The following is a 19,514-nucleotide window of genomic DNA, read 5'->3' on the forward strand; positions in this document are numbered from 1 at the left end:
TGAGGAGTAGGATACTTACTAAGATGGATTCCCTTCTCATTGTTATATAGCTGCTCTTTAAGTTAGGTCTACCTTGCAATGTGAACTGGCCAATGCTTTCTCCTTCAAGGATCTTTCCTCTAGTAATACCTAGGTCCTGAAGTGTTTAAATGGTTCCCCCTTATCTTTTCTTTAAGGTGGTCCAAGGACAGAGTTAAGAATATTGTCACCATAAAATAAGCAGGATTATACACAATTAACACATTCAAGTGGCTTCTTTGAGTGAAATATATGCTTTACTACCAAAAGAACTGAAAGCCCAAGATGCTTTACTACCTCCTTTAGGCAAATAAAGTCAAGTGCATGGGGCACCTATGTGTTTCTGAGTGCAGGTATAGACTATAAAATGTGATGTGCTTTACAAACTAAGGACTTAATCCTCTGATCTCGAGGTGACAACACCACCCTACACAACAGCCAGTCCCTTGCCTCTTGGGAAAAAGCTCAGTTGTCAGATTGAACTCATTACATGAGTTCTAAAATGTGAATTTTACTAACCTTCACACTGTTCTCTTACTTGACCTATCTTGATTGGATCATCAGACATAAATTTTTTTGATAGATCTTCCTGTTCATTCAGTGCTTTTCATATTTCTTTGTTTTTGTTTTACCTCCTTTTTTTGAGATGCTGACTTAAGATGGCCTAGGACATTTCATGGAACCATTTTAGACTTTTATTTCAAATCTGGTTATGCTGAATCCAAATAATAGACACACAAATATACATATACATATACATACACATATACATATACACACATGCACACACACACACACACACACACATACATACATTTACTTCAGTAGAGCAATCTTAGAAATAATATAGCTAGAATGTTCTAGAAACATGGAATAGGCCGTGGGAAACTTACAGGAGCAGTTACTTCCTCACACAATTCTTGAAATCTCCTGGCATCAGGGCATTATATCCATGCCTGAACTCAGCATGGGAAGTGAAGAGCAAAGTAGCTGCTCCCTATTCAGTCAATCTATATTGGAAATCCCGAGACTTTGTGGAAAGGATAATTGGCATCAGGGGACTATTTATGGTATGGAGATTAAACTAACATGAATAAACATCTCTGGTTTCTTGTCACATACTATCAAAACAAACAGGCTAGAAGGGTCTTGCTGCGCCTTGGGTCCACAAGTTGGATATTATTATTACAGGGGCCCGCCTTGCTCATTCCATTTGTTCTCACAGTTGCTGCCATGCCAAGTCCCATGGAGAACTGCAGTGTCTCTCAAGTCAGAGCTCAAGGAAGCCAAGTTTCCTGAACCCCACATAAAATAAAATTCTTCCAGACATTTAAGTCCTAAATGGAGAAAAGTTACAGGAATGGCAAATGATAGTTGCCTTGTCAGACCTCACAGATAAACTAGGCTCACTGCTCTTTCTGCTATGCCAGGGGAAAGAACCTGGATAGTTTGTATAGTTTACAAGTACTGGGTTCACACACACACACACACACACACACACACACACACACACACACACACAAAGTTTTGCCAATTTTAGATGTATTTCTTTGTGACATAATATCTCCCAATGTCCCTCTCTCACAGGGCATTGAAAGCCAATGTTACTTTCCAAGGTGAATTTACTTTCCCTCATAACTTCTTACTCTATTGGGCTCCCTGATAAACACACCACTTAAAGGAAGAGTTGACACTGCTTTCTTTGTCACAGACAAACTCCATTTTCTCCAATAAAAGCATGTCTAACAATATGGTATTACCAGGAACGATTGTTAAAGACAAATACTACAGAACTCAATAATTCAATTCTAATGTAAGGTTACAAGACCAAGTACCTAAGAAACTAATGAGTAAAGTTTAGAAACTGGACTACAAAGAGAGGCACATTTGTCTATTTCTTGTTTAAAATAGCAAAGTCTGTATCTCCATTGGTCCTTTTCAAAATGACACATATATCAAAGGACTACAGTAGCAAAAACTACCTGAGCTCTTAAGCTGGGTAAAGGAGATCAGTTTTTCTGGTGAATCATGTGTGTTCCAGAAAACCAATGGCAAGTGAGAGAATGAGAATCCCTAAATTACAAGACAGAAAAGAGAAGAGAAAAGAGGGAAAACAATACAAAAAAGCAGACCAGGTAACCCTGCCATAGTTCAGATGAAGTATTCCCGTTTGCACTCGCTGGCTGTGTTTTGCAAGTCAATGGCATTTCTGAATGAATTGCATAAATTCTCTGGGTATTCCTTCTCCTTCGTCTGATTGGTGCAGTGTGACTGCTTATGCAGATACAAGAAGCGGATCATGATTCCGATTACACAAAAAGTGACAAATGTCACCAATGCTATGATACCTGTATTAAAAGAAAGGGGAACAGAAAATTTGTCACTGGGAAAATTAAGTATAAAGAAGATCAAACATTGTTGAAAACAAAACAACACCAAGACAATGCACAAAGCAAATCTACTCAGTATTCAAACTAAAGACTTGCTCAGAAGCACTTGACCTTCGGTTTCTATAAAAATTTCCTGGAAGCACAGTACTGAGTGTGAAAGGCTATTTCTTTTAGAAGGTTATGTTGATAAGCAAAAAATAAATGTGGAGTTGAAACAATAAAGGATCTGTGTGGTTTCTGAGTACTGTTTTGCTGTTGTTGTTGTTATGGATCAATCCCAGTCTCCAAAGATTTTAAATTCTTTAAGCCTAGCCAAGAATTCCTTGATTGAAATTCCTGCCTCTCTCTCTCTCTCTCTCTCTCTCCCTCTCTCTCTCTCTCTCTCTCTCTCTCTCTGTTTCTCTCTCTCTGTTTCTCTCTGTCTTTCTGTCTCTATGTCTCTCTACTCCCCCTCTCACTTTCTGTGTTTGTGTGTGTGTGTGTGTGTGTGTGTGTGTGTAGATGCATGGATGCCATACTACTTATGTTAATGAAAAAACAACTTTCAGGAGTCTAATATTGCCTTCCACTTTGTTTTGAGGCAAAGTCTTAAAAAAAAGTCTTGCAATTTCTGCCATTTCAGCATCCTCAGCTACTTAAAGAGACATTATTTAAAAATGAACAGACCAAAAGTCAACCCAGTCAGCAAGACAGAGTATGTGTACAAAATTGATAGTTAACAGTGACAGAACATTGAAATTTTATTTGTCAAAAATAAAAGCATTCTTTTAAAGAACACACAGTTACATAGTTCATATTTTCTAAGTTGTCTAATTACTGAGAAAAGTATGTATTTTAGAAACTTGGTTTTGGCCATTGTTCAGCCTTGACAAAAATTCTGTGGCCTAAATGCCATTGGTTATGTGAACAGATACCAGACATTTACATATATAGACCTTATTCGGCCAATTTCAATAGCTGTGACAATAACTAAGATTATTTACTTTCATCATATATTGTAAACTCATTTTGAAACATATTTTCTAAATATTTTAAAACAAGACAAAATACAGTATCAAAGTCAATAGTCTAATCTGGGTGGCAAAAAATGACTTTAAACCTTGAACTGTTAACTTAAAATGTGACAGATGTTGCCTCTTTCGTGCTGCTGGTTTGAAGGACTTCCTGCAGGCTGGCACCTGGGCAAGCTTCATAGGATCTCCTGTCAAGCTTTGATAGACTTCCCACTCTCAGAAAGATTCAACAGAACTTATGCATTAGTGCAGGAGGCAAAAAACTCAGTCTCTACTTATCAAATGAAAACTTACAGGCAGAAAAAGAACTATACAATTCTCAATGACATTTACTGATTTCAAATAATTATCAAGTCCTGTCCTCGTACCTAGAGAAGGCATTCAGGTCACATGGATATCTGAAGGACTTCACTAAGGAAAGGTTGTGATTCTCCTGTTCTGGTATGCTACTGTAATGGACTCTTTCCATTCCCATTCTTTTTTGGAACTGCTTCCTAGGCTGCTACCACTGTACGCGTTCCTCTGTCCTTCCTAATGTGTCCATTCTAGGAAGGCAGTAACACTATCTCTCACATTGTACCTATATATTTAATACAGGTCTGAACCAGAAATGGGAATAATGAAATGGGGGTGAAATGAAAGACTCCTGCTAATTTGAAGAAACTCCATCTGGTGTGAGTTCATTCATCCCAGTTGCCAGAATCCAGGGCTGAAATATTATGCTAGGGTGATGAATCATCAATGGATTTTCATATCCCAGGCACCTTACATTAAACTGAACTTGGGAGACAGTCCATGCTACAAGACGCAGATGGAGACATCAAATTATGGCAGGCATTAGACAAGCTGAGGCAGAATGAAAAGTGGTGACTCTTTCAGAACATAATTTTATTACACTGTTTGGTTTCTGTTTTAGAAGTGACAACTGGATGCTTCTGAGTAAATGTTCTAGCTGTTGGTTCAGAATTCAGATACCTATTGAATTTGAAATAGAATGAATACAGGGAGCTGCTGTAACTGGAGCAGTGTCTGTGGTTAATCTTCTACAATGCCTGAAGAGGCAAAGTGCTAAACAGAGAGTGCCTATTTCTGGAAACTGTATGATCATAGGCGAGGAAGGCTTCAGACAACTTTCTTCAGAGAACAGGATCATAGACCTCTTTCCTGCTTTCAATAAGAAAGACAGATTACCTCCAATGACTGCTGAGTCACTTTGGACAGTGTCTGTGAGTGGTTCACGCTCATCTCTCTTTCCAATGGGATCTAGAAAGAGCGAAAGACACAGAAGGTAAGCTTGATGCTTTAGTCTATCAGATGGAGAGAATATGAAATGTATATCTATGACTTGTAACAAGATACCTTCAGTAAGGTACAAAGAAGCATTTGAAAGAAATCCAAATAAATGGCATTTAAAATGGTTACCTGAGTTAAATCTCAGATCCTGCATTAAAAGATGAATTCTACAACTCTAGTTTGTAAGCCTAGGGAAGGAATAGCTGGTCACATATCTATGTCATGTATAGAACAAGTTAGTCTGTGCCTCTGAAACAAATGAAGGAGAGACATGATTCCCAAATCCTTGTCCTCTCACCTCTATATGTTTCATGAGATGTATATACATAGATTTTATAAATATTTAAAGATGAATAAAATGTTCTGTTTACAAGCTGTAATGCATGGCCATGTCAGTATATAAATAAGTTGTGACATAGCCTTGAACTGAGGGAGTATGCTCTCTGGCCCATGTACCTTCAGTTATCCTCTCTGTATTCAGTTTTGCTGAAAAATTCCTAGGACTGAACACTGCCTTATGCTCCAAACACACATTCCTCTTTGCCTCAGTTCATTCTTTCTTTGTATAATTACCAGTGTCTACAGTTGCGCAGTGCCCTGAGGCTCTTTTATTTTAATGCTAATTCTAATTTTGCTTCCTTGAGAGTTGCAGCCCTGATGAGGAGTGGATCACATACTCAGGTGACTTCAACTGAAACTTTTCCCCATTTTAACTGGTCAAATAAAAGCTATGGACTGTGATAGGGTAGGGAAAGGGAAAGTTAGGGATGGAAGTTTTAGAGAAGAGGAAAGAGGAGAGAGAGATTAGAAGATGAAGTAGAGAGAGGAAGACAGAGGACAAGGGGGTGGAAGGAAGATGGAACAGAACAACATGGTTTGAAAAAGCTGCAAGTAGCAAGGAATCTTATAGCTGGGGAAGAGAGTGTTGTAGAGGTAGATCTGCACAATCTAGGCATGCAGCTTATCAATATTATAACTGATTGTGTGTTCTTTGCATGGGCTTATTGGGGTTGGACATTTAGTGTAACAGTCTACTGACAAGAACAACTGAAGGCAGGGGAAAAATTGGCATCTCAGAGCATTTCCTCTTCACTTCTGATCTCTACTTAATATTATATTTTAAAATCAGATCTTACTTTTAACTTTACCTCCTGCAAAATAAATGCATAAGCATATCTGGATATCCACTTTTCAGTGATCTGCTATTTACCATTTATCTACCTATCATCTATCTAATCATCTAGTCATCTTGTTACAATTTCTTTGTAAAATAAAAGAAGTAATACAATAAGTCTATATATAAATTTGCATGTCTACATTGTGTAAGGACTCCCATTTTTAAGAGTGATACTACACAATGTTTATTGACGAATCCAGGGAGAGTTTTCACCCAGTTCAAAGAATGCTAAATCTAACTAGACATGTATAACAGTGCTTATTAGTCATTTACATTAGGAATGATCATCTGCCATCTGAGAGTGTCAAACCATGATTTGAATCAAGACGCTGTTGTCCTCTCTCTCTCTCTCTCTCTCTCTCTCTCATCTCTCTCTCTCTCTCTCTCATCTATCTATCTATCTATCTATCTATCTATCTATCTATCTATCTATCTATCTATAGCCGAAGACTAATACATCAAAGTTAATGCAGCAATGTAATAATTTATATTTTTTTCTGAAGTTTCTGACTAATTTGGGACCTTCCTAGCCAGGAAATGAATATCTTTCCCACATGTGAAACAATTTTTATAAAGTGGACACATTCCATCTGCAGGGAAGCTTTCTAAGACTAAGAACATTCTAAAGGGCGATTTCTTAAGTTTTCAGCAGTAAACAACGCAGCACCTCCAGGAAATACCTGAAACTGACAAGATGCAGTAGGTCCTTCCTTCCTATGCTTATGTAAGCAGTTAGGACTGATTAGTCATACTATTATATCTTTCAGGCTTCCTGGATGGTTCTCAGACCATCAGAGCTGCATGAAAGGGACAGAGACTAGCAAGACTGCCTGGACTTCTTTAGCTCCCACTCCGTTTTCAGTAAGTTCCAGTGTTTCAGTCAATACCCGTGCTAATGTAGGCTTTGGAGATAGATCTGTCTTTGAGTCATTCCTGTTCTCCTGAGCAACCTCTCATCCATAGTCCTGTACATAGCCCCAATAACACTCAGTGATTCATCAACTGGAATTTGGTACTATGCTACTTTTAGACTATCAGTCCTCTATTTGAGTTAAGTAGATAATTATTCAGATCTTCTCTGGAATAGTGTCACACAATGCTTTGCTAATTGCTAGGGCCAGTAAATGCCACATATACAATCATGCCTTTTACACACAGAAAGCACAAGCTCATAGCCTTCGTCCACAGTCACCATGCTATTTAACTCATACTTCCCATGAAAATGTGTGCTTACTCTTGCATATCTATTTATCTATCTACCTATCTATGATCTTATTACACCTAGCTTTTTATGTGTGTACTGGAAATTGTAACTCTGGTACTCATGATTGCACAACAAGCCTTTTAGCTACTAATTCTTCTCCCTAACCACTTCTAATTAATTTACTGAAAACAATACTTTTATAATCCGTATAATGTGGCATTTTATATTTTATATTTCTATAACTTTGTTAATACTTCTTTCAAAAACTTTTATTATTGTTTAAGTACTGATTCTGATGATTCATGCTCCCTAAATACTTAAATTCTCTTATCATTTTCCACCTAAATAATAGTGACACAAAAATGCATATGTATCTTATGCATTCCTGCATGATATATACTACCTGGAACTACACACTAAATATAAATGCTCATCATTTGAAAGTGAAATTATATTAAATATATGTATAGTCAATTTCACTGTTAGCATGTTAATTATTAATTTTTAACCAAATAAATTTGGATTATTTAAATATATAAATTTCACATTTAAAATATATTAAATTAATTGCTATTCTAATTCTCATACCCTTCTATTGTCCTTTTCTATTCACCATTGTTTGTATGATGGTTAGTGTTAATAGTCAATTTTCAGAATCTAGAACTACTTAGGAGACAGGCCTATGGCAATGCTTATAAAATTTTCTTGATTGCTTAACTAAGGTAAGAAGAGCTGCCATGTTGGTTGGCAACACTCCATGGATGGGATCTGGAAATGCATAAATGGAGGATAATCTGATATTGTCATGTATACATTATTCTTCTCTTCCAGATTATGGGTGTGATGTGATCTGCTACTTCAAACTCCTACCATCTATGATGGTTCAGGCACTTGAACTGTGAGGCAGAATCAACTCTTTCTTAATTTGTTCTGCCAAAGTGTTTTTGTTAAGATATATATATAACAAATAAGAAGCTATTTACAATTCATAAACACCTATGATTATACAAGGCCCAACACTGAGTGCTGTTGCAAACCCTTTAGCTCTATAATACAACAGAAGTTAAGTTTGTGATAGAAACTCAAGAGAGTACCCTCTGGGAAATACCTAAGGAAGAATGCACAGTGGTCACTGCATTCACATCAGGGTCTACAATGGAGTCACATCCAGATTCAGTCAAGGTCCCTTGAACAGTCACAGGTGCAATGCCAGAATGGCGGAGGGCTGCTTTCAATGGTGCTATGTGATTGTACTGGACTGAAGAAAGGCATCCAACAAAACCCAAGATGTTTACTTTAGCAACTTCTGGGTCCAACCCAAGAGTGTCTGCAATGAAGAGAAAGAAGCACAGGTCTAGTTTTTGAAAAGAATCTATGTGTTTTCCATGACTCTTAACTAAAATATCTGAAACTCTTTTGTTATTCTTTGAATAAAAAGACTTCTTACATATGTCTCTTTCTCTTCTTGTCAACTATACCTTTCCTGCAGGTACATGTACATCTTTGAACTATATCTCATAGAAAATGGCTATGGATACCTCTGCTTAGAAACAAAATTGTTTCAAGTTTCAAATTTTTAATTCATATATTTTATGAACTTTAGAAAGAATAATGAAGCTCTATGATACTACAATCATACTCTAGATATTTTAAAGAATATGCACCTCTGTTTCCATCATAATTTACCTAAGAATGAAGGTGATTAACACAAACAAATCATTATATTCTTTATAACATATAATTCATAATGTTTGGAGGCTGGGAGAATGAAGCCTTGAATGTGGGAGGGCAAAGCTCTGGTTCCCCGACTCCTGCATATTCCCAGTCTCCTCTAGATACAGCACAGAGGAGTCAGGAAAAGACGATTTGGGGTCCATGTGCCTGCAATGAGAAGCCTAAGGCACGGGATCCCTAACTCCCAGACATTCAGACACCTCTTTGTCATTGTTAGTTGGGAAAGGAGTTGGGCCCACATGCCAGTGAGAAGGCCAGGAACAGGGGCTCTCAGACTAGGAGGCAAGAACAAAGGAGGGCCAGAGGCACAGGAGGAGTCCAGGGCAAGGGAAATGGGCAACTCTGGCTTAGTTCAGCAGTGGTGTGATAGAGAGTGTGGAGGAACTATCTGCAGGAAACGGGGGGGGGGGTGCAGATCTGTAGAAAAAGGCTTTCTCCATGCTCCTCATTGTGGTTATTGATGAGAGAGATAGTCCTTGGTTCCAAACTGTTTATTGATTGTTCATCAGTAAATTTGTGCCTACAACCTCCTCAGGATTGACCAGAGATTGAATAATACCTATTGTAGGAAGGGATATCCAGGAAGACAAGCTTATTAAACCATAGGTCCTCTAGATACTCCATTACCATGGAGAACTGTTTTCTGATCTATGTTACCATAGGTCACGTCACTGTTTAGGGAATGTGTTCATGTGACAGGGGCCTGGTGTGAAGCAGGTGAAGCTCCTATTGTTCACTCAGAGGTTCTGCAGCTTTCAACTTTTGGAACCTTACCAAGTTTCCTGACACTTTCCACTGCTCCACAGGAAACTTACTGAAAATTTTCCAACTACAATTATGTACCATTGAATAAATATTATACAAACATTGAATAATTCAGTTGATAACCTACTAAGAACTAACTTCTCTTATTATTGCTTCTGTTCAGTGTGTGTGTGTGTGTGTGTGTGTGTGTGTGTGTGTGTGTGTGTGTTTGTGTGTTTTGGAGGAATACCACCATGTTTATGATTGTGATCTCAGAGACCTGAAGAAGGTTTCAAGTCCCTTATATTGGTTGTAACTCAACAAACATGGATGTTTGGAACTGAATGGAAGTTCCTCTGGAAGAGCAACAATTCAAAGCACTGAGCCCTCTCTCCAGGCCATGCTTCAGTCATTTTTAAACCTGATTGATATTCTAGATTATTTTGCTAAGATTCCATAAGATTTACAAATCCAAAGAAAGATGTCGAAACCCAATCTTAGCCTGAATGCAAAATGACCAGCATTGTTCCAAGTTTTAACATATAGAACAGGACATTGGTAATCCAGGAAAACTATTGAAGCAGGTTTACTGGAGTTTTTATTTACTATTATTATTATTATTATTATTATTATTATTAAAACAAAGTATAAGAAGAGATCCAAAACTTGCTCAAAACAAACTCACTTCTGAAATGTAGTATGACATTAAGTATATGTAAAAAGTCACTTATGATATATAAGTGCCTTAAGTGTCATACAACAAGCCAGGCAGGGCCACCTGACCTTGGCTTGTAAAAGTAATGTGTTGTACGAGAATAAAATATAAATATGGGGAACTGTTTTAAATGAAGATATGAGCAGAGAATACAAGCAAAGTGGTTTTACCTCTCAAGTCCACTGGAGCTGAAACAAACTGAAATGATAACTAGATGAAATGTTCATCTGGGGAGATAGTTCATTCCTATCTGAATTAGATCCCTAGAAACTATGTAAAAGCTACACAAGGCCATGAATACCTATAACTCCATCTGTGGGATGAGACATGGGGTGCATGTGTAGAGGGCAGAATCCTGAGACATGCTTGCTGACAGCTTGCTCCAGGTTAATTGGGAGTCCCTGTCTCCTGAAAATAAGTTGTAGAAGACTAGGCTTGGACAAATATGAGTCTCTGCAAGTGTTTCCCATCTCTCTAACAAGTAATGGTTTCCGTTACACATATTATAGGAGAGAGAGAGAGAGAGAGAGAGAGAGAGAGACAGAGACAGAGACAGAGACAGAGACACAGAGAGAGAGAAGCAGAGAGACAGAGAGACAAAGAGAGAGACAGAGACAGAGAGACAGAGAGAGAGACAAAGAGAGAGACAGAGAGAGAGAGAGACAGAGAGAGAAAGAGAGAGAGACAGAAAGACAGAAAGACAGATAGAGAGGCAGAGAGAGAGAGAGAGAGAGAGAGAGGAGAGAGAGAGAGAGTGAACATTGGCATACCTAGCGCAGGGTGTGGCATATGATATGTAAGCTCCTCCAGAAAAATGAGTAAACTCTATTTCAGAAACTTCGTGCAAGCAGTGAGTGGGCTGATGTTACAAGTGTTGGTTTCCTAGGCCATCTACTGAAATAAAGAAACCTACCAGCAAACACCCTCAAGGAAGTATGCTTCTCTTCTTTCTCTCTTTCTCACATAGAGAGGAAATGTGCTGTGGGGAGTATGAGGTGAATTTAAGAATGTAAGTTTAGTGCAAATCAAAACAACCCTGAGATTTCACCTCACACCAGTGAGAATGGCTAAGATCAAAACTCAGGTGACAGCAAATGCTGGCGAGGATGTGGAGAAAGGGAACACTCCTCCATTGTTGGTGGGGTTGCAGACTGCTACAACCATTCTGGAAATCAGTCTGGAGGTTCCTCAGAAAATTGGACATTGAACTGCCTGAGGATCCAGCTATACCTCTCCTGGGCATATACCCAAAAGATGCCCCAACATATAAAAAAGACACGTGCTCCACTATGTTCATCGCAGCCTTATTTATAATAGCCAGAAGCTGGAAAGAACCCAGATGCCCTTCAACAGAGGAATGGATACAGAAAATGTGGTACATCTACACAATGGAATATTACTCAGCTATCAAAAACAATGACTTTATGAAATTCGTAGGCAAATGGTTGGAACTGGAAAATATCATCCTGAGTGAGCTAACCCAATCACAGAAAGACATACATGGTATGTACTCATTGATAAGTGGCTATTAGCCCAAATGCTTGAGTTACCCTAGATGCCTAGAACAAATGAAACTCAAGACGGATGATCAAAATGTGAGTGCAGATCGCTCATGAGAGACACAGCCAGAATACAGCAAATACAGAGGCGTATGCCAGCAGGAAACCACTGAACTGAGAACGGGACCCCTGTTGAAGGAATCAGAGAAAGAACTGGAAGAGCTTGAAGGAGCTCGAGACCCCATATGTACAGCAATGCCAACCAACCAGAGCTTCCAGGGACTAAGCCACTACCCAAAGACTATACATGGACTGACCCTGGACTCTGACCTCGTAGGTTGCAATGAATATCCTAGTAAGAGCACCAGTGGAAGGGGAAGCCCTGGGTCCTGCTAAGACTGAACCCCTAGTGAACTAGACTGTTGGGGAGAGGGCAGCAATGGGGGAGGGTTGGGAGGAACACCCATAAGGAAGGGAGGGGGAGGGGATGTTTGCCGAAACCGGAAAGGGAATAACATTCAAATGTATATAAGAAATACTCAAGTTAATAATAAAAAAAAAAAAAAAAAAGAATGTAAGTTTAGAAATATGATCATATTTCATTACATACAAATATAAAATTATCTAGAATAGAGAAAGGATGCAATAATACAAAACTCAAATTCTCCCTTGATTATAAGACCTGAATAGTAAAGATTGTGCTGTATAAAACTGAAGAATTAATGAAAACAAAAAACAAGAAAAAACATTTAGATTTGGAAATATATGACTGGACAATTATGGTATCAATGGCTCATGGGTCCCTCCATGTGTGCTCATTGGTTGGTAGTTTAGTCCCAGGGAGCTCTGATATGGTATGACTGGTTGATAATGTAATTCTTCCTATAAGTTTGCAAACCCTTTTAGGTTCTTCAGAATTTTCTCTAACTCCTCCATTAGGGTTGCCCAGCTCAGTCCAATGGTTAGCTCCAAAATCCTCATCTGTATCAGTAGGGCTCTGGCAGGGCCACTCAGGAGATACTTATGTCTGGCCCCTATCAGCAAGTACTTCTTGACATCAACAGTAGTGACTGGGTTTGGTGGCTACATATGGGATTTATTCCCCAGGTTGGGGCAATCTTTGGATGACCTTTTCTTCAGTCCCATCTCCAATCTTTGTCCTTGTATTTCCTCCCATGAAAATATTGTTCTTCCTTCTAAGAAAGACTGAAGCATCGACATTTTGATGTTTCTTCTTCTTTAGCTTCATATGATTTGTGAATTTTTTCTTAGGTATTCCAAACTTTTAGGCTAATATCCAATATGAGTTCACACCATGTGTGTTCTTTGGAACTGGGCTACCACACTCAGTATGATGCTTTTTAGTTCATGTAGAATTTCATCTAGTCGTTGTTTTAATAGCAGAGTAGTCACCATTGTGAAAATAGAAGCAGGCTGACAAAGAAATTAGGAAACAAAAGACCCTTCACAATAACCAAACATATTATAAACATTGATGTTACTCTAACCAAGCAAGAGAATTATCTGTATGACAAGAACTTCAGGGCTCTGAAGAAATAAATTGAAGAAGATCTCAGAAGATGGAAAGATCTCCCATGCTCATGGATTGGCAGGCTTAATATTGTAAAATGTCCATTGTGCCAAAAGTAATCTACAGATTCAATGCAATCCCTATCAAAATTCCAACTCAATTCTTCATAAAGATAGAAAAATCAATTGGAAATTCATTTGTAGTAACAAAAAAAACCCAGGATACCGAAACCTATTCTCAACAATAAAAGAGCTTCTGGGGGAATCACCATCCCTGACCTCAACCTCTATTACAGAGCAATAGTGACAAAAAGTGCATAATATTGGTATAAAGAAAAGCAGATAGATCAATGTAATAGAATTGTAGATCCAGAAATGACTTTACACACCTACAGTCCCTTGACCTTTCACAAAGGAGCTAAAACTATCCAATGGAAAAAAGATAGCATTTTCAACAAATGGTGCTGTTTCAACTGCAGGTCAGCATGTAGAAGAATGCAATTTGACCCATTCTTAACTCCTTGTACAAAGCTCAAGTCCGAGTGGATCAAAGACCTCCACATAAAATCAGATGCACTCAAACTAATAAAAAAGAACGTGGGGAAGGGCCTTCAACTCAGAGACATAGGTGCAATTTTCTTGAACAGTACACCAGTGGCTTATTCTCTAAGATCAAGAATTGACAAATGGCACTTCACAATATTTCAAAGCTTCTGCAAGACAAATGACATTGTCATTAGGACAAAATGGTAAACAATAGATCAGGAAAAGAGCCTACATCCAATAGAGGGCTAATATCCTATACATACAAAACTCAAGAAGTTAGACTCCATAAAATCATGTAACCCTATTAAAAATGGGGTACAGAGCTCAACAATGCATTCTCAACTGAGGAATTCCAAATGGATGGAAGCACCTAAGGAAATGATCTATGACCTTAGTCATCAGGGAAATGCCTATCAAAACAAACCTGAGATTTTACCTCACACCAGTCAGAATGGCTAACATAAAAAATTTAGGTGACAGTAGATGCTGGCAAGCATGTGGAGAAAGAAGAACACTCCTTAATTGTTAGTTGTATTACAAGCTGTTATATTCACTTTGGAAATAAGTCTGGAGGTTCCTCAGAAAACTAGTCATAGTACAACCTGAAGAATCATCTATATCTGGGCATATACCCAAAAGATGCTTCAACATATAACAAGGACACATGGTCTACTATGTTCATAGCAGCCTTAATTATAATACCCAGAAACTGTAAACAATCCAGATAGCCTTCAACTGAGGAATGGATTCAGAAAACATGGTATACCTAACTTTCTTATGTAGCTAAGACATACCTTTCTAGAGATGGTGTCACCAAAAGTGAGCTAAACACTCCTGTTTCAATTATCAGCCAAGAAAATGTCTTATAATTATGGACACAGGGCAATTTGATCATTGGAGACTTCAAATTGAGACATTCACACATGGCTCTGCTCTGTCTGTGTGACTGCTGAACCTAGGGCAGTGTTTATAACATGGAATAAATGGTAAGAATGTTTAAAAAATTAAACAAAGCAGGTACAGAAATAAAGACCATACAAGGGAGAATGTGAAGGGCATAGATACTTTTGGAGAAATAGTCAGGAGCCAAATGAAAATAAGATTCTCCATCTTCCAAGCCACTTTTCTTATACTTATTCATTGTACTGATTTTACTTGACCAAACTGCCTATCTTCTTCCATTTTGTAGGAAGTTTGTCTTTATCAGTTCTCTACCTCTGCCAACTACTACCCAATGCTCCAACAATCTGGCCACTTAAGAATATGAATTTCTGCTTTCATAATAATGCTTTGTCACCTGTAACTTTTCTTCATGAGTTAATTTGTGTTTTTAATATTATTGTTGCTTGAGAAAGAACTGGAAGAGCTTGAAGGAGCTCGAGACCCCATATGTACAGCAATGCCAATCAACCAGAGCTTCCAGGGACTAAGCCACTACCCAAAGACTATACATGGACTGACCCTGGACTCTGACCTCGTAGGTTGCAATGAATATCCTAGTAAGAGCACCAGTGGAAGGGGAAGCCCTGGGTCCTGCTAAGACTGAACCCCTAGTGAACTAGACTGTTGGGGAGAGGGCAGCAATGGGGGGAGGGTTGGGAGGGGAACACCCATAAGGAAGGGGAGGGGGGAGGGGGATGTTTGCCCGGAAACCGGGAAAGGGAATAACACTCGAAATGTATATAAGAAATACTCAAGTTAATAATAAAAAAAAAATAAATAAATAAATAAATAAACTGAGTGACAAACAAACAAACAAACAAACAAACAAAAAAGAACAAAGGGGACAAAAGACACAAAAAAAAAATATTATTGTTGCTTTCTTTAGAACTCTGCCAAGACTGTGTATAGAATGTTTGTCCCCAATAGCCAGATATTTTGGTGACCTAAATCTAAATAAACATTATATTTAAAATTTTGGTGGTTATATAGTATGGATTACACATGCCATTATCTGCTATTAGTATAGTGATTCTAAAATACTTTGCAAGTGTGTACAGATGCATTGAGTCTTTTAATGCTTTCCAGAAGGATTGTTCCACAGTTGGCATGACAATTTTTTTTTTCCATGTGGCAGGATGAATGTCTTTTCTTCAGGAATCCACAGGCTTCTTGTTTATGTATGAAGTCCTGATTCTCTACATTCAACTCGTGATTGTTCTTTAACTCTAACCTCCCTTCCTTTACCTCAATACATACACATCCACACACGCGCGCGTGCTCACACACACACACACACACACACACACATATACACACACGTACATGCATGTATTATGTATATTGGTTAATTTTTCATATTCATAACTTCATAGAAATTATGGCATACTGGCATAAAATTAATAGTTCATTTTTTAAAAATATAAATCTTTTATAATAAAAATTGCTAAATAATTTTAGGGTGTTCAAATGTGTCCATATTTCACAGAATCTAGAACATAATAGGTGTCTTAGGGTCTTATTGCTGTGAACAGACACCATGACCAATGTAAGTTTTATAAAAAACAACATTTAATTGGGGCTGGTTTACAGATTCAGATGTTCATTCCGTTATATCAATGTGGAAGCATGGCAGCATCCAGGCAGGCATGGTGCAGGAGTAACTGAGTTCTATATCTTAACCCAAAGGAAGCCAGAAAATGACTGAACATTCTCAGGCAGCAAGAAGAGGGTCTCCAAGCCCACCCCTACAGTGACACACTTCCTCCAACAAGGCTACACCTTCTAATAGTGCCATTCCCTGGGCCAAGCATATGCAAGCCATCACAGTAGGACTTACATAATTCTTGTTTATTTAAAAATGTTTAATATAATTAGATGTATAGAGAGATGTCTCAATATAAAATAATAATATGTTATTAAAGAAATAGATGAAAGATTAGATAGATAGTGGATTTGTAGAAACATGTGATATAATATTAGAAATGCAATAGCAAAAAGAGACAAGCAAGGTAATTTGGTTACCAAATGCCTAACATAAAGTTTCAGAATGTAATTGCCTAAACATGAGCTTAAAAAGGACAGCAAGATACATTCTAACATGGATGAGGGAAAGCCCACAATGCCTTAATCCCACACAATGAATAAAAGGCAATCAGAATGAGACCAGGAGAAATCCCCTTTACCCAAAAAGAACACATGCAAATTGGTTATCCAAAACTAAGTAGTTGACCCTAGAAATCAATACAACCAGTATTGTACTGACTTAATATGGTGTATTGATGCATCTAGTAATGTATGTGTTCACATAACTATATAAAAACAATAAATTAAAAGAAAAGCCCTGAATTTGAGAGACAGTAAGGAGTAGTATATTTGTGGTTTGGGAGGGATGAAAGACACAGGAAAAATTATGTAACTATAATCACACAAAATAATTGAAAGTATTCCATTTGAGAAACCATTACTTCTGCTTAACAATTCACTGGCTTAATGATTTAATATATGTTAATTGGTTGCCTGACAACAAGAATTATGCACTAGCACCTCAGTGGATATAAGAAAGTGAATGCTGTATTGCAAAGATATTAGCATCATGAAGAAATTTTAAAATTCTAGGTATCATACTCTCAGGGCATATTCAGTATTAAGTATATTTTTCACAGAGAAATTAGTTTTTGAGAGTTTATGCTAATATTTAGAAGTGGTAGCAAAATTCATTTCTTTGGATTAAAGTTACAAAAGGATTTCATACTCCCAAGGCCTTTTCTTATTGATTTAACAGACGGTGAGAGCTGAATGAGGGCCAAGAACTGGTTTATTCATGTTTCTGACTATTTAAAAGAAAATGAGCTCACTAGGGCATTTCATGTTCCAGTAGCAATTCTTTGAACAGGGCTCAAATGAGCTACAGAAACTTAGTAACTTCCCTGAAGTGGGATATCAGAGAGTTTTGAAGTCACTAAAAGTAAAATTCGAACAACGCACCCTCAAAAATTTGGTGCTCATCCCTTTCATAGAATTGGAGTTCAATATATTTTATCCATTAGAATGCCTTTCACATCAGGTGACAATGTTCAATGTACAAAATCTAAATATCAACGATTAATTCTTTCACATTGCAATGTGCCTAAATCCATAAGACAGCTCTGAACATTGTACTTCAGGGTGGCCCCTTAGAGGCCCTCTAAGTCTCACACTTGACTGGAGTGACCATGCAGTCCCAGGAAACACTGGAATAAAATAAAATGATAAACCAGGGGCTGGGGAAATGGCTTAATCAGTAAAGGAATTACAGTCAAATGGAAGCACCAAAATTTGCTACTAGGACCTAGGACAACTAGATCTAATTTAAAACCACATAAGAATTTCTCCACAGATATGCCCAGAGCATTGTCTCTGAGATGATTCTAGAATCTGTCAAGTTGAATATCTAGTTAAAAAAACATCAAAGGGAGTATTAACTCTCAAGTCACAAATAGAAGAATATGATGGACAGAGCCAGTGAATCCCTTGACTTCTCAATGGAACTAGTGACATCTGAGGGATGGCTACTGCCTTAAAGTCACATTGGCTCAGTCACTTTTTATTGTATGCCTTATGCTTAATTTAGAACTTGAAGATTGGACCAGTGACACATGAGGGATCACTGCTGCCCTCAAGTTACCATTGCTTCTTATTTTTAACTCATAAATTTCACTTTGAGCATGGACATTTCTTAAAAATGGGAACACCATGTTTCTTCATTTTCTATTTGATTGTGTGGGTCACAAAAATCACAAATTCCTTTTTTCACATTATTTGATGGAACATATGCATGAGGACAAGCACTTAACATGGTCTAAATGCAACATTTCATTGAGTTCAAGTTTATAAGAACTCTTAACATTAGGCCTAGTACCTCATTTTGGCTGTGAACATTACAAGACATGCACATTTTTTCCTAGATTTTTGCTCCATGATCTAAAAACCATAGCATTTTTTTGGGGGGGATAAAATAATATAAAAGGCTGCAGCCACCATCTCTCTTTCAGTTATTTATAAGAAGAGCATATTACCCCCTGAATAAATTAATTTCCCAATTCATCAAGAAGCCATGAAGAACCATCATCCTAATTCCTTGGGCTTGAGGGTCTGCTTATAGTTATTTTACCAAGTACAGACAGGTTGTCATCTTAAGGGATAATTTGGAAATGGTCATAAGTTTGAAAAGGGAGGAAACTAAATAGAGAGGGTAGACATGGGAAATTCTATCTTTCCTTTTCTTTATCCTTTCCTTCATAGGTAAGGAGAAGGGGTGGAAGAGAAAAAGGGGAATGCTGTATTATTATAATAAATTAGATATATGGAATGGATTATTAAATTAATTCTTTAAAATATAATTGTACTATATAGCTATTATATTATATTGATAAAATATTTATAATTGATTCAAAATTAAAGGTATGATTTCTCACATTGGTATAGAATTTATATATTGAAACAGATTTAAGGTTTCCATTGGTATAAATGTTTTATTTTGATACAATATTTGAAATTAATATTGCTTCTCTTAGCTAGACATTGTGATTATGCAACATGTAACTCAATTAAGAATGCAGGTCTTTTACACAGTCCTTCTATACCTGCTATTACAAACTGATTAGGAGGATTAATTAACACAAGTTAAGCACGAGATCGTATACTCGGGGTTATATTAGATTCTGATTTAG

The 19,514-nt window shown here is 37.5% G+C and overlaps 1 protein-coding gene across 2 annotated transcripts in view; it reads right to left on the bottom strand.

Annotated features, from left to right (window-relative positions):
* Window positions 1-1,399: 1,399 nt before the first annotated feature.
* LOC116911688 (contactin-associated protein like 5-4-like) overlaps window positions 1,400-19,514 on the bottom strand; it is a 66,558-nt gene continuing 48,443 nt past the window's right edge. Inside the window, exons 2-3 of one of the 2 annotated variants that reach the window (XM_032915642.1) lie at window positions 4,613-4,684; window positions 1,400-2,366 (exon numbers count right to left, since the gene is read on the bottom strand). In XM_032915642.1, coding sequence (XP_032771533.1) covers window positions 2,170-2,366; window positions 4,613-4,684 — 269 coding nt within the window. In that variant the 3' untranslated portion in view covers window positions 1,400-2,169. Of the gene's footprint in view, window positions 2,367-4,612; window positions 4,685-8,257; window positions 8,423-19,514 lie in introns of those variants that run through there. The other variant, XR_004389334.1, reaches the window with a different exon arrangement.

Source organism: Rattus rattus, chromosome 10 (genome assembly GCF_011064425.1).
Source record: "Rattus rattus isolate New Zealand chromosome 10, Rrattus_CSIRO_v1, whole genome shotgun sequence".
In the NCBI taxonomy this organism is placed as follows: domain Eukaryota; kingdom Metazoa; phylum Chordata; class Mammalia; order Rodentia; family Muridae; genus Rattus; species Rattus rattus.